Below are 15594 nucleotides of genomic sequence, written 5' to 3'. Positions count from 1 at the left end.
TCAGTAAACAAAGAATGTGTGTGTGCGTGCACGCGCGTGCGCGCGCGCGCGCGTGTGTGTGTGTGTGTGTGTGTGTGTGTGTGTCTAGGAAGCCTGCCATATTTCCTCCCTGCCCCACGGAAAATATGTTTTCTGGAAGCCCTTTTGACACTGAAGTGAATGCCCACTGGCCCTCCCTTGTTGAATTCTCCTGAGAGGAGAGAGAGAGAGAGGCCTTTATGCTTGTTGTCATATCTTTTGTTTCTGCTGATTATACACAAAGTAAGTTGTAAATAGCTCTCTCGCACACCGTGATTCCTTTGAGGTCTCCACAGGAGAGTAGATATGCACTCAGCTCCAGCTTCCCTGGGGATTCTCGAGGGTCCCTTTCAAGGCCTCTTACTTCCTGTTATAGCACCAGCCGAATGAAATTTAGATGAGTTCTAGACAATTACCATCCCATAATGAAACCTGCAGCCTACTGTTTAGAAATACTAGCTGATCAGTTTAGTTTTTTTCTCTGTTTTTAAATTAAATGTTTTTATTACTTTAAGAGTAAAGTATACAAAGATGCAACAAAGAATAAAAAAATAAAGTGTCCCCTTAGTCCTACTACGTTTCAGAGATCAAAATCACAGTGAACATTTTATGAAAATCACGGTAGAACTTTGTTTTAAAGTATGATGTTGAAATGCACACTAAACACTAGCATGAAGACAAGAGGATAAAATTGGAATTCTCCAAATCAATTTGAACTTTCAATTCCATTGAAAACAGAAGGTACACATCCTATTTTAGTATCTTAATTTAAAATGGAGTAATAATGAGTTAAAGGGAATTCCCTGGCTGTCCAGTGTTTAGGACTCTGGACTTCCACTTCAGGGGGCGCAGGTTCGATCCCTGGTTGGGGAACTAAGATCCCGCATGCCGTGGGGCATGGCCAAAAAAAATTTTTAGGTCTGCTGTTTCTGTCAGGCATGTTTTGATTGCTTATAGGTAGTTGGCTGACTGCTAAGGCTTTTGAATCAAAAGGCCTAATTGTCTAGGTGTGCTGAATTATACCTAATTAGGTTATCAAGCTTTTACATCCTGTGTATTTTCCTTGGGACATTTTGATGAACTGGAAACAGATATAGCTTGCCTTTCCCTTATACTTTTTCTCTGTCTGATAATTGATGACTCTAATTGTGGTGGGTGACATAGGGGGAGTATTGTTAGATGGTGAACTCATGAGTGAAACCATGTGGATTTTGGTTCAAATCTCAGTTTTCTCATCTTTAAGGTAGTCCGTTTTCACAGATCAGAAGGATTTTCTTTTCTGCTCAGAAATCCTAGGGTTCTAAGATGGAGAGCACTCTTCGCTTTCCTCCTAGTTCCTTTTTGTGATTTGGATAGCTGAAACATTCCAGTAGCCTGGCACAGTTTCCTTCCAACTTACTCACAGACCTTTTTGTTTTCTCTCAGCAACTGTGTATTTCTAAGTGTTTGAGGTTGTAATTGAGTGTAATTGTAGTTGTTTAACTTTCTCCATTCCTCTTGAGAGTGTTTATGAAATGCCTTCTGTGAGGGTAAAAAGGAACTAGAAACTTTGTGACATGGTCAACTAATATTAAGGTAAGTGGTAATTGTTTTGTGTACATGAAATAAAGTATTATTTACACTTAATTTGCAACATATGCATTCTGGCTTAGCTGCTGTAATCAGTTAAGTAGTCATGTTTATTAAGGTTTTATAGGAAACTTGGGGGGGGGTTGTTTTGATATGGAATATTCTAAGTAATTTTTCCCCAGTTCTTCTCTTGCACCCTAGGGAGAATTACTGTTGCACAACTCATTGGTGCCCTCACCATGTGTCAGTGTGGGGTGGGATCAGCATTGTTCTGTGGGTGACACAACACAGATGCAGTGTCTCTATTCCTCTCCATGACCCGTTTCTTTCTCATTTCTCAAGTTAGAGGAGAAATCCCCTTTAACCTTGCTGATGTTGTCCCAGACCAAAGAGCGAGTAGTAGGTCTTGATTTCTTGTGACCCTTTCTTCATTTCCTTGTCTTCTTCGTAATTTCTTTCATATGAAACATCAACAAATGCCTCTAGAATGGGTGCTACTAAAAGCAGCAATTCCATGTTTTTCATTAACTTCTTTGAAATATGTTCTCGCTCTTTCTCATTTCTTAAGTTTGGGCTTTGTAATTTTCTAGCATGTGCCCCTGAGCTAGTTATTTACCTACTCTAAAGCTCCCCCTTTCTTGTGAAATGGAGATGCTCAGATCCCATAAGATGGTTGAAAGGAAAAAAAGGGTTAATCTCCATGTAAGTTACCCACATGGTGACTGGCACAATGCAAGTGCTCAGTAAATGCAACCTCCTTTTCCTTTCCTTCTCAGGCTCCAGGTGAAGAAATTTGTGGGTAAAGAGTAGTTAATTTCAAAGACAGCTGATATTCTGTTGATGTCACTTTATGGAAATAGGCAGGAAGAAAGAATAAGACACTTGAAAAGAATAGGAAAGTTGGACCTAAAAATGTTTGAAGAGTTGACTTTTTAAAAATATATATGTTATATTCACTAGTAAACTTGCAAAGTGGAGTTTATTGAAAATTGTTTAAATCTGGAGAAGTGAACAGATTTGTGGGTCAAAAGAAAGAAGGAAATACCTTCTAAGACAGCATGCTTGGCTGAAAACTGATCTCTGAACAAAGGAAATTGATTGGCACAGATGATCCCAGTTGGAGTTAAAAAAATAAATAAAACAAAATACCAAAGGAGGGCTTTGAGAGGGAAAGAAGATACAGGTGAGATGAAGCTGATTGATGGATTGAGATTCTGATACACATAGATAGTTGTATGATTAATGAAGGTAGTATGTGTTTGGAAATACTGAGTAGAGATTTAGAGAAGCATTTAAAAAGCAGAAAACAGGTTTCAATGGAATCTAAATTCTCTTTATCTTAAAATTTTTTAAATGAAGTAAGCATGTGACTAATAAGTAGGTAATATTTCAGGATGAGAGCAACTAATTGTAATAGGTAGCTTAGTTTTGAAAGGGAATCTTAGCGGCTTTCGTTGTAGGATTCTAGATACAGAGAAACATTTACTAAGTCACAGCTTTCTTGTTATTTTTAGTGTTAGAGCAGACGTAAAATGAACCTCTTAAATGTAGCTCAAATACAGTAAGTAAATAATACATGTTGATAAATACTAGCCCATGCCAGGAATAGAGAAAAAAAATGTGAACTGGTATTTTAAGTGTGCAAAGGAACTTTAGACATTACAGAATGCAGTTTTCTTAACTCCCACTTAAGAAAATGAAAAGAGAAAAAAAGTCACCAATTTCAAGCAGAGATTCTGTTTCTTTTTCCCTTCCCTCATTTCCTCCCTTCCTTCCTTTTGACTTTCCTTCTTCTCTCCTCCTCCTCCTACACTCCACAGATATTAAGTGCCTGCTTTGGCTGTGGATACAAGGGGCAATAAAATTTATGTGGATTTTTTCTTTTTAGAATTTACCTTTTGGTAGTTAATAAACTTGGGTGTGTGATATTTACAATATATTTGACCCACTGAGTGTCAAAAACCTGTGAAGCCGTGATGGAAGCCGTTCTGTTTCAGAACTGCAGTCGGGATGTCCCTGCTTCTGCCTGGGTCAAGTGTGTTTGTGTGCAGTTTGCAGCAGCCTCCACAGCCAGCATCTAACTTGGCCGTATTCCCCCAGGTTCCAGTGGCATGTGCTGGCAGAGTGCTGGGTGCAGACTTCTGCCCAAACCTGGAGGAGCCAGACCAGAGGCTGGAAGTCCAGGTTGGAGTCTTACTGTTTTATCAGTTGGGGGTGGTGTGACAGTAACAGTGGTCTCTGAAGGCCGTGCAGATACATCAGATGCCATCAGGAGACAGGCAACTGCTGAGACAGGTATAACAGAGGGCCCGGTGTAGCATCTGTGCAGCAAAAAGTCCTTCTCAGGATAAGTTGTATGTAACTAGAGATCATTCATTTACTCACTCAAGAAATCAAGACTTCGTATGTACTGCAGTGAATAAGAACGTGGTTTCTGAAGGCTGGCTGCCTAGGTTGACACAGTTGCTATGAGATCTTTGGCAAGTCCCTCAACCTAACTGGGCTTTAGCTTTCTCATCTATGAAATGGAGATTTCCCACACTAGGTGAATGAGGATTAAATGTTATAACACATGCCTAACAGTTAGCACAGGACCTGGCACATAACAGGCACTCAGGAAATCTTAGCTCTCATTTTTTCAAATCATCATTATCAAGTGCTAAGAATGATGCTAGGCTCTGGGGACACCTGGGGAGCCAGTCATGTTTCCTGCATTGTGGTCTCCCAGCTCAGGAGAATGGAAGCCGTTCAGCTGGGCGCTGTATTAGAAACATAGGACTTAATGATAAGTAGCTTCCTTCTTCATAGATTGGGAGATATGTCCTCTGGTGTAATATTAAGTTTATTTACAGAGCACATTTTTCATGAAAGTATTGACTTGGAATTCGTTGTGTGGTCTTGAGAAATTAGAAACAGTGTGGTGTATTGCAGATTAAAAATATAAATATGACATCCTGGCCAAAGGCCTATCTCCACTTCCAGGTACCTGTTAATAGTTATGGAATGTGTGTGCCAAAGATGCAAAGATGGAGGCTGAAGTTTCAGTATGGGTGGCACCCCCTTGCGTGGGCAAACCCATACTATTCTTTAGGGCCTCTATTTGGAGTCATTTTCTAAATTTTAAGACTTAGGGGATGAGCATAGTGAGCTCAGTGTTAAAACATTTTTTTTGTTTCTCTTTTACTGATTTAGACACCCCAAATGAGAAAAGAGAAAAGTTTAAAAAATTGACTTCACAGTGGGCGTGATGGCAGAAGTGGTGGTCGGAGGAGGTTTCAGTTTTTACGATACTCTGAAGGGGACACCATCTCTTGCACACCTGCTCTTGGCCTAGGGAAGGCCACCTGAGCTCAGCGGTGCCACAAGCTGGTACTGTCTGGGCGACATATGGCTATGATACAACAGAAAAGCAGGTGTGGCACGTATGAGACATGATCATGCGTTTCCCAGTTTTAGAAAGCACACAGCTTGTGTGTGACACATATATGCAGAGTGATGGAAGACTTTTTGTGAAGAGTAGTCTGATCCTTGACCCCTTTGGGTAGGACGAGTGATGTTCTTCAAACACGTCACCTGGAATGGTCTGTCATGGGTGGCTGTTGGATAATCTGTTTTTGAACCTTGAGTTATGGAGCAAAGAGCGATGGGTTTTGCAGATGTGGGTGTGCGTGAAATAAAACTGAAAGAGACCAATGGAGCACTTTACTTTGACATACCAAGGGAGAAAATGTATATTTGCATGTTGAAGTGAAACCGTGGTCGTAGGTAGCTAAACAGATTGTGGAGTTGACAGTTCAGCGAGGGCCTTGCAAAGAAGACCAAGTTACTGGGCAAAGAAAAGAAAGTGCTCATTTCATTGGATTCCTCATATTGCAATAGCACTTTGGTGGACTGAATGGAAAAGATGAATATGTGAAAAGATAGTCAACTACAAAGCATTGGTGAATTAACTGGGACCCACTTGAACCTTTCTTTCTCTCTTTTCTCCTCTTCTTTTCTAATTATGGCTTCCATACACTTGAATAATATCTGGTACATATTCATATTATGTCCGTCATAATAAAGTTGACACTTAATATATTCTTCACCAGCTAACAGTTCCAAGAGTAGCTTAGAGTCCTTTCATTTTTGCCATGGCATGTGCGTTCTGGTCTTTTTTTTTTTTCTTCTTTTTTCCTATCAAGTGAGCCATTTCTTATTTTTTAGTCCAACTCTGCACTCCGGGGAACTCATCATAGGACTTGCCAGCGTCGTTTACTTTTCCTTCTTGGATCTCAGACTTTCCCCCAGGGCCAGGCATCATAACCATGAGAGGATTTTATGTTTGGCCTCTTGATTCTGAGAATAATCTCTTGTACACCTCGATTTAGGAGCTCTGGCTTGTTTATATCCTTTTCTGTGAAGGATTTTCATTTAGACACACAGTACCCATATGTGGTTTACTTTTGTATTTTTACCTGACGTGAATTCTCAGGACCGATGGAGCCCCTTCCTCTTCTTACCTTCTTTCTTTTAACCCTGTCCTTTTAATCCTTAAAATTTCAGGTGACTTAGCAACTTTATCATTTAATAATCCCGAGATCCCTGACACTCTTTCATGAACATACCCTTGGTTTTGAATGACTGTCATTGTTGAAGTCTGAGCATGACTTGACTTTTGCAAGGGCATCTGCTGTCTTTTTTGTGTTAATATACCTGCTTTAGAAAAGTAGCTGGAAATCCAGACTTTGATTTACTGTCTTAATTTTCTTCAGTGGCTTTTGAAGTACATATGAAACTGTGTACTTTCTTTAGCTCTGGAGGTTAACTGATGCATGGGCTCCCAAAATTGTCCTCTTATATAATTATTTTATGGGAAATTGTTATTCTAGTTTAGACCTCCCTTAATTGCTGTTAAATATTTTATTTTATTTATTTTTATAAATTTATTTATTTTTGGCTGCATTGGGTCTTTGTTGCTGCGTGCGGGCTTTCTCTAGTTGCGTTGAGCCAGGGCTACTCTTCGTCGCGGTGCGTGGGCTTCTCGTGACGGTGGCTTCTCTTGTTGCAGAGTGCGGGCTTCAGGAGCTGTGGCACACGGGTCTCAGTAGTTGTGGCTCTCAGGCTCTAGCGTGCAGGCTTCAGTAGTTGTGGCTCACGGGCTTAGTTGCTCCGTGGCATGTGGGATCTTCCCACACCGGGGCTCGAACCTATGTCCCTTGCATTGGCAGGCGGATTCTCAACCACTGCACCACCAGGAAAGTCCCAAATATTTTATTTTTAATCATAAAAGTGGCTGTTTTAGTCTCACAGTGCCTCATCGTGTGTTGTTACAGTTAGCCTAGCGCAGTTCCTTTCCTGGTTGGGAATTCAAGATGTGGGGTTTGACTTGGTATTTTTCACCACTAAAGTGCTTAGAAAATTAGAGTAAATAATGAACCAATATTTCAGTACCCGATTAGACACAATTTACTGTGATGTTTCATAGACCACAGACTCCTTTCTTCTGTGAACGCGTGAAGGATCACTTTTTTTCCCCCAGACATACTGGGGTGCAAATGTAAATTTCCATAAAATTTAAATGAGCTGCTTCCTGTAATTAATGAACAATTGTGGCTGCTGTCTAGTCTACATTGTAATTAACCGTGATCAGGCTTGTTTAGTGATGACACTGTTCCTGTAATAATTTGACAAGCTACTGTGAATTTGCCAGGTTATTAAACAACCTGCAGCATTCACTTACAGAATCACAGGGACGGCGGCGGCTGCTAGTTAAATGCAGCATAAGGGCGAAGCAGAGCTGCCCATTGAAGTCTATCGATCACCACGAACAGGTTTACATTCCTGTGATTTGGGAGAAGTTAATTAATTTTGTGTGGGTTGTCTTGAAAACTTTTTATTACATGGTAAACCTAATGGGGCAAAGCCGGTCATTTTTGTGAACTCATAATGAAGCTAACCAGTTTTCTATATTGTTATCATCTATACGGACACCCGGAAGCTGAGGTTCCCCCTTCCCACCCTGTTAAATAGATGTAATCTTTTAAACAACGACAGCAACAGGCTGTTCCCTCCCCAAATTTATTCCCAGCATCTCTCAAATACAAGTTTACTTTTTTATTGAGTGTGTGTGTTAGGAAGAGCAGATGACCTTGTGCCAAGCACAGTCCTGTCACAGGGAGAGGGAGCCATCCAAGGGGACCGGTAGCCATGTCCATAGTCACTAGCGCACCCGCCGGCCTGAGCCCCCCTTAAGGTTAAGAACTGTTCAAAACGTTACTGTCTAGTTACTGTGGTGTCTTTCATTCAGATTCTGTTTATTGACTAAACCACAAGGATTCCTGCCCAAAGTACCAGGCGGTCTATGCTTGACTGATTTTGATTTTCTAACATCAGCCCTGGGGTTTATTTGAAAAATGTACATACACTGCAGCTTTAACAAGTCAAGTGACTGCATGTTTTTGACCGTGGAGTCGAGTATATCTGAAGATCATTAAATTTAGAGGGGAAAGGAGGGGTGGAGAATAAGTGTAGTAGTCATTGTACCATTGCAAAGAGAGAGAGAGTGTGGGTGTGTGTGTGACACATGGTTTTTGTCTTTTCATCTTCTCCAAGAGCCAGAAAGTTTCCTGCCGTTCTCTTTCCAGCTATTGACAAATGATTGCCAGATGTGAGATCTTTGCAGTGCTCTTTCCCTCAGCAAACCTGCAGCGATGGGATATTTGATTCTCCCTTGCCCATTTCATCTCCTTTCCACATCTGCCAGGGACACACAAGCAATACATCCCTACATGAGAGTTTAAAGTTTATTCAGCTCCTTTTTCCCCTCCGATAAAATGTGTTTGGAGACAACACAATGAGGTCCATATGACTTTCTCCCAACTCCACTGTATGAAATTAGTTGTTTATTTTACTTATCTACCTCTCAGTAATTGAACGATTTCATTTTAGTTTCGGTCCATGGAAAATTTGATGCAACTCTGGGAATGCTAAGAGTTTCCTATTGTCTGCTTGCTGCAAGTATACCATCATCACAGCTTCTCTCTGATCGTCTCAATTCTGATAAAAACTAGACTGGTGGTTTCTATGGACTTCTAGGAAAGTAGTTTTAATAAACAACTGTCAAAATAGTAAGTGTAGCATGTCTGGTAAAATTCAGTAGTCATTTAAGATCTAAAAAGCCATCCAGGAGGGAGAAAATTCAACTTGTTCGGCTTGGTTAGCTTACCTTGTATTTGTGTCCATTGTTAAAGTTGTTATGGATAAGGTCCTAGTTTTAATCCCGAATAGCTTATAAAAGAGAACGTATAGTGAGTTTTGAAGGTATCTGAAATTAGCCTGTGTAGGCCACACACATAATCATTGACATGCACGGAAGCCTTTTGCATCTGCTTGGAATCTGTATTGATACTGATTTTTTTTTTTTCTCATCTTAGTTTACAAATATTTTCCAAAGTGCTCTTATAGCTTGTGTTCATACTATAGGGTGGGCTGACACAGGTGGCCTTTCAGTTTTCCTATTACACTTTTTGGCAAACGAAGAGGCCCCTTGCTCCCTGAATAAGATCAGCATTTTAATTTTTTTTAACATTTAAAAAATAATCCATAAAATGTCTGCCACATGTTCCCTAGTTGATGGAAATGTTTTCCAAATTAGAGTGTAGTATTGGATTCTTATTGTAAAAGTGCTAGCCTGTTTACTATTTCAGCTACCCTCTTAGCTACCTGTCATTATACAAATTTATGTTTTTGTGTGTGAAACTCAAATGATGAATGTAAGATAATTACTATTTATGAATTTCTGAGGAAAAATTTTTTTTTTTTACTGTTAAGAAAGTAAATGGCTTTGCCCATGTGAGACTCAAAATAGGAAAAATGTGTTCTCTTTTTCATTCTGTTCTTTTAAAAAAAAAAATAACAAAGCAACAGCAAACAAAACCTAACAAGAACGAAAACAAAAAGCCAACAGCCCCTGAAAAGAAGAAATCCTACTTAAGCCTAGGAAAAAGAGGTCAGCCAAACTCATGAAGATGTATACATGGAATGTCTGTTACTTTTTGTCTGTCAGTTAGATTATGCCCTAGTAAAGCTTAACAGAGAATAAGGGGCACAACTGCTTACCACAAGTTGCCAAAATGTTGCATGTTTCTGTGGGAAGTGTCTTACTGAACAGGAGAGAAAATAATCGTACTTGAAGAAACCGTTCACTCTTAGAAAACAAGGCGGTGATCCTGCTGGGGGGAGTAAGTTTAAACAACAACCCCCAACACAAAATTACCAGGACCAACAAGGATCCCTGTGGAAAAACTGATGTTTTTGTTGTCCTTCGACGGTGCCCAAGGACTGACAGCAGGCCAGGCCCTCAGTGGATGCCAGTGGCTGGGAAGGTGGAGGCGAAGAGTGCTTTCACGAGACAGCAAGGTTAGGAGCTCCTGTGGCGGCACCAGGTCCCTTCGGGTTTGGGTTGCGTCTTGGGACTTGCTGTCGCTAACGCATTTGCTGGTCTCTTGTGCCTTCCTGCCTTTTCCTCTGCGTGGTTAGAGCCTGGGAGGCAGAGAGGTGCTAAGCAGTGGAGGTGCCATCCAGCCCGAGTGCCTAGGGAGCATCCTTCAGAGGACGACCTGTCACCAGCCGTCAAAGAGGAGAGTGGCTTTGTGGTCTCTGAACATCTGGCCATGCTGCACAGGAAGCTGAGGGGGTGTCATTAATTGTGATGAAATAATTTAAACCATCAGGAATAAATGAGGCTGTTAAGCTAAGTTCAGATTCCATTTGCCATGCACATGTGTCTAGCAGCCTGTGTGCAGTTAAAAAAAATTGAATTATATTAGCTCATGAGTAGAAGTGAAATAGATACTGTAAATGAAACAACTTGCTGTGTGGTGATGACACAGTGTTGAACCACTTCATAGAGTTACAGTTTGTAGGATCAGTATATTGAGAGTTGTACAGTATTTAATGAATTTTTAAAAAATAAATTTATTTATTTATTTGTTTTATTTTTGGCTGCATTGGGTCTTTGTTGCTGTGTGTGGGCTTTCTCTAGTTGCCGAGAGCGGGAGCTACTCTTCGTTGCAGAGCGCGGGCTTCTCGTTGCGGTGGCTTCTCTTGTCGTGGAGCACAGGCTCTAGGCGCGCGGGCTTCAGGAGTTGTGGCACGTGAGCTCAGTAGTTGTGGCTCGTGGGCTCTAGAGCGCAGGCTCCGTAGTTGTGGCTCACGGACTTAGTTGCTCTGCGGCATGTGGGATCTTCCTGGACCAGGGCTCGAACCCGTGTCCCCTGCATTGGCAGGCGGGTTCTTAACCACTGCACCACCAGGGAAGCCCCATGAATTTTTATATAAAAGGATTCTTAAGGTATTGAGAGAGATAGTCAGGACCAGTGGTTTATTGGAGCACAGAGAGGACGGGTAGGTGGATGGGTATAAAAAAGCAAGCCTTCGGGCCAAGGTGGTTGGGTGGACGGGGTTCTTAGTCTGCTAAGCCAGGCTGAACTGATGCACGGTGGACCTTTCCATAGATTCTGGCTTTGAGCCAGTATTGGGTGCTGTTGCTCCGCCTACGTACTCCAGGCTGGAGGACGATTTCTCTCTGATGACCAACTTTGGACGTCCCTTTGAGGCTTCCAGCACTTTGGGCACATCTGTGTTGTTTTCTTCAGAATGAAAACAACTCTCTTTGTTGATAGATGACTCCTCCAGCCGATGAACGTATTTTTAAGGCTTTGCATCATCAGTGAAGACTGATTTCAAGTGTAATTTTCAGGCACAGTGGAAAGAGGCAGTCTTCACTTCTTTACAAAGGCAGGACTGTCAGGTTGGAATGTCGGGACATCCCTGAGGTTTTGAGCACTAAACTGAGCAATGATGTGTAGGTTCCAAAGTACATTTCTAAAATAAAAGTCGTTCCTTTTATCCATGAGCAGAGTCTTCAAATTTAAACTTTTATTTAAAAATAAACACAGGAATCTGAAAAATAAAATGAGGCTGTTTAGATACAGGAAGCATTTTTTAAAACCGTCGGAGAAGTCATCCCTCTAGCAGGCGGAGGCGATGGTCCAGAGCCCTGGCAAGCCTTGGACAAAAGCCATATCGCTAGCTGTGTCTTATCTCACTTTGCCCTGTCCATCCCCTTGCTACCTCATTGCCTTTCTCTCTCCCCTGTTGTGTATCTCCTTTGTCTTTTCCTTTTCCATTTTCTCTTTTCCTTTATTCTCACTTATTTTTATCCTTTCTCTTTACGACCTGTTCTCATTCTTCATTCTCCAAAGAAACGAACTGCAATTCTGTTTTCATTTATAGTGTTAGTTTTCCTGCTACTAGTTAAAAGATTAATATGCTTTTTTTAAAAAAATTATTTATTCATTTTTATCTTTGGCTGTGTTGGGTCTTCGTTGCTGCACGCGGGCTCCCCCTAGTTGCGGTGAGCGGGTGCTACTCTTCGTTGCGGTGCGCGGGCTTCTCATTGTCTTGGCTTCTCTTGTTGCGGAGCACGGGCTCTAGGCGTGCGGGCTTCAGTAGTTGTGGCACGTGGGCTCAGTAGTTGTGGCTTGTGGGCTCTAGAGCGCAGGCTCAGTAGCTCCGCGGTATGTGGGATCTTCCCAGGCCAGGGCTCAAACCCGTGTCCCTGGCATTGGCAGGCGGATTCTTAACCACTGTGCCACCAGGGAAGGCCTAGGTTGCATTTTAACTTAAACTTGTATATGACCATTGGTGGATTTTTTTAAGGAATGTGAATGAACCTTGATTAGCTTTTTTTAAAAGGAATGCAGACCACTCACTAAATTATCCCTTTACCTGGACGCTTGAATGGAATTGTTGTCGATGAAAGCCAGAAATTTGTGGTTCTGAGTCACCATCTTCCTTCTTCCTCATAGAAGGAAGACATTCAAATCAAAACACTTGCGTTTCCTGATGTCTAATAGAGTAACCAGTAGTTAGGATAATGCTCCTTGTGTGTTTTGATCTTTGGATTTCATTTTAATTCATGTAATAGAGTAGGAAGACTTACACGTTCTTCAGATCTATTTTCTTGGCATTGTTGGAAGGATTGAAGGAGATGATGTGTGCGGGGGGCATTGTGCCTAGCACATTGCAAATAGTGATGTGACTGCATTATTGTTATTATATAAATGTATACATTGTACTAGCATCTGTTGGCTAAGCAGGTAAAAATTAAGAATAAATCTTTCTCCTGAAAATTTCACACATCTCTACTATTTAAATGTTACTCACCTTTAAATAAAAAGTTTTACAATTCTTCCCCCAAGAATAGGGAATGCAAGGTGAACGTGGGAAATTTTGAACAAGACACCTATGTTTTTCTTTCTTTACTTGGAAGAAATCACTGCATTCTGTAGAACATTTATTTGTTTCTCAAAACAAATAAGAAAATGATAGTATAGAAAACAAACTCATGGTTACCAAAGGGGAAACGTGGGCGGGGGATAAATCAGGAGTTCGGGATTAACATACACACTACTATATATAAAATAGATAATCAACAGGGACCTACTGTTTAGCACAGGGAACTCTACCCAATATTCTGTAATAACCTATATGGGAAAAGAATCTGAAAAAGAATGGACATATGTATAACTGAATCACTTTGCTGTACATCTGAAACTAACACAACATTGTAAATCAACTACACTCCATTATAAGATAAAAGTTAAATATAAAAAAAGAAAATGATAGTATACTCAGTAGTTGCTTGACGTTTTCTCTTGCAGGTGTTTTAGTAAATACAGATAAAAAGCATGAACGTAAGTCCACCACCCCCACTCTACACCTTTTAATTTTGATGGTGTGTGAACTGGATGCCCCTACATTTTGGGGGACCTTCTTTATTCTTCTGCTGTTATTACTCTCACTGCCTGCTTAAGTAGTAGTAAATTTGTAAATTCTGTGTCTTGAATTGTATATTTCAGGTACATTATAGATTAAATAAATGTTGGTTGAATGGCCTGAGAAGTGCATTTTGCATCCTGTCTCAATACCACTGTTTCTATGAGAGGATATTATCTAGATTTCAGGTGACCAGCTTAACCTAAGCTGTTCATGTTGGGAACCCTCAGTATTAACACAAGAAGCTTATTTTTACTTTATGTAAGTTCCTTTGTCATAATAGCTTCATAGATGCTTCATAGAGGGAGAAATAAAAGACAAGAAAACACGGAAGTATTTTAATTCTTGGCTTCAGTAGAGAGAATTATGCGTTTGGGGGTGTGTGCATGTATATGGATTTTGTATATACATACAATATATATCTCATTACATACATATCCACATATTTTCTTTGTTTACAAGAATAACTGGTGATGTTCTGTTTGAATATTTTGTTGGAGTTAGGCATAATATATAATTTCCATTGAGAACACTTAGTCCCTCTACCTCCACCCGCAAAAGAAAGAAAAAACTTTTGTTTGGGTGGATAATAGAACCTCAGTTTGTGTGTGAGATTCTTTAGGACTCAATATTTTTTTCATATGGTTTTGAAATTTAAACCTGGAAATCATCTGAAGTTATATAATGTAATGTCTTCATCTTATAGATTTGGAAACTGAGGCCCAGAAGTCTTAAAAGGCTTGCCCCAAATTACATAGTTAGTAAAAATTCTCCATTTCTGACATCTGAAGAATGGAGTTACCCAAGAATATAAAGTTGTTACTCTTTAATGTTCAGTACATGCCAGTGGAGTTTCATGGAGTGTGGAAGCAGACCAAGTCCCCTTGAAATCATTGTTATTATAAAAACCATCTTTAAGTGCCTTTTTGGGATGGTACTGTGTTTGCATCCTATAAAAAGTGAGCTGGATAGACAGGGTCTCTGCCCTCTAGAAGTTTATAATCAAAAACAGATAATGTAGCTGACATCTGTTATTGTGTTAAGGTCCTACAAATAAACATTGATCAAATATATAAATAAAAGTTTTATATCAGAGACAAGTAAAAACCTGTTTGCTTGCCTGATTCACCCCTACACTGAAACCATCCGTGGAAGTTGTAAAACGACTAAACTGGACTAATCCTGACACCAGGATATTCCTGTAGGTTGTTATTTTTTAACGGTTTTCATGGAGTGCTGGCATTACCATCATGTCACTGATAGCTTATTGTGAGTGGGTCTAGATTCAGAGATGTTGTTTTTCTCTTTCTGGTTAAAGAATTGGAAAGAATTGAATTCTCCCCCCTCTATGAATTTTTCTCATTTCTGCGATACCTGCTATTGTAAACCAGCATTCTGGAGTGTACTTTACAAAAGGTATCCAAGCCCCCCCCCGCCATGTTAATAGAGATGATATGTTTTTAAAAATTAACAGCCTTCCCCCCACCCCAAGTCCCTAGAAAATGCATTAAAACAAATATAGGAGTTTAGGATTGATGCTGTAATGGGGTGAACTTATATATCCAAAAGGCTTCAAAGGGAATTGTAAGAAGAGGTAAGTTCACAACTTTGGAATGAGCAAATCTGGTTGTAAGTTTGAGTAAAGCTGTACCAACTAAAATTAAGCATATGAAAGTTGGCAAGGGAGATGGGTATTGAGTTTGATCAAATATTTTCTTTCTGCATGCTTCAACTTTAATGCAAGGTATTTTAACAGTCACTTCAAAAATGAAGTGTGGGGAAACTAAAACAGCAACATCGGGAAGTCTAAACATGAACCCATAACAAAGTTCAAGACATTAAAAAAAATAGCTGTCCCTACCCTAGTGTGGGTGTCTGTAAATTAAACCGTGTGGATGCATAAATTAATTAGAAGCACAGTCACTGATATAAATCAAACTTATTTGGTACACTGATGAAATGAGCATTGTTTATAAGGTTATCTTATTATTTAATCTCTTCTATATACACCTGGCTAGTTAGAATTATGAAGTAATAATACAATTAATGTGATGATGGTATACTTTTTCTTAGTACGGGCCTGATCCTGTAGGCCTTTCTTGACTGGGGTTTGTGAATATAGAGGACCATAGGAACTGGAAATTTTAATTAGCAAGAATGTTCCTCCTTTCCCCCTCCAGTTGT

At 40.2% G+C, this 15594-nt stretch overlaps 1 protein-coding gene across 3 annotated transcripts in view; it reads left to right on the top strand.

Annotated features, from left to right (window-relative positions):
* BNC2 (basonuclin zinc finger protein 2) overlaps nt 1-15594 on the top strand; it is a gene marked incomplete at its 3' end in the record, with an annotated part of 286270 nt that overhangs the window by 36463 nt on the left and 234213 nt on the right. Inside the window, exon 2 of one of the 3 annotated variants that reach the window (XM_082843053.1) lies at nt 3688-3771. The exons of the other annotated variants lie outside the window; for them this stretch is intronic. Within the exon in view, the coding sequence (XP_082699179.1) occupies nt 3688-3771 (84 nt within the window). The remainder of the gene's footprint in view (nt 1-3687; nt 3772-15594) is intronic. 3 annotated transcript variants of the gene reach the window in all.

This window comes from Leucopleurus acutus (assembly GCF_964270905.1).
Source record: "Leucopleurus acutus genome assembly, chromosome: 7".
NCBI lineage: Eukaryota > Metazoa > Chordata > Mammalia > Artiodactyla > Delphinidae > Leucopleurus > Leucopleurus acutus.
This window is presented reverse-complemented; position numbering and strand designations above follow the sequence as displayed.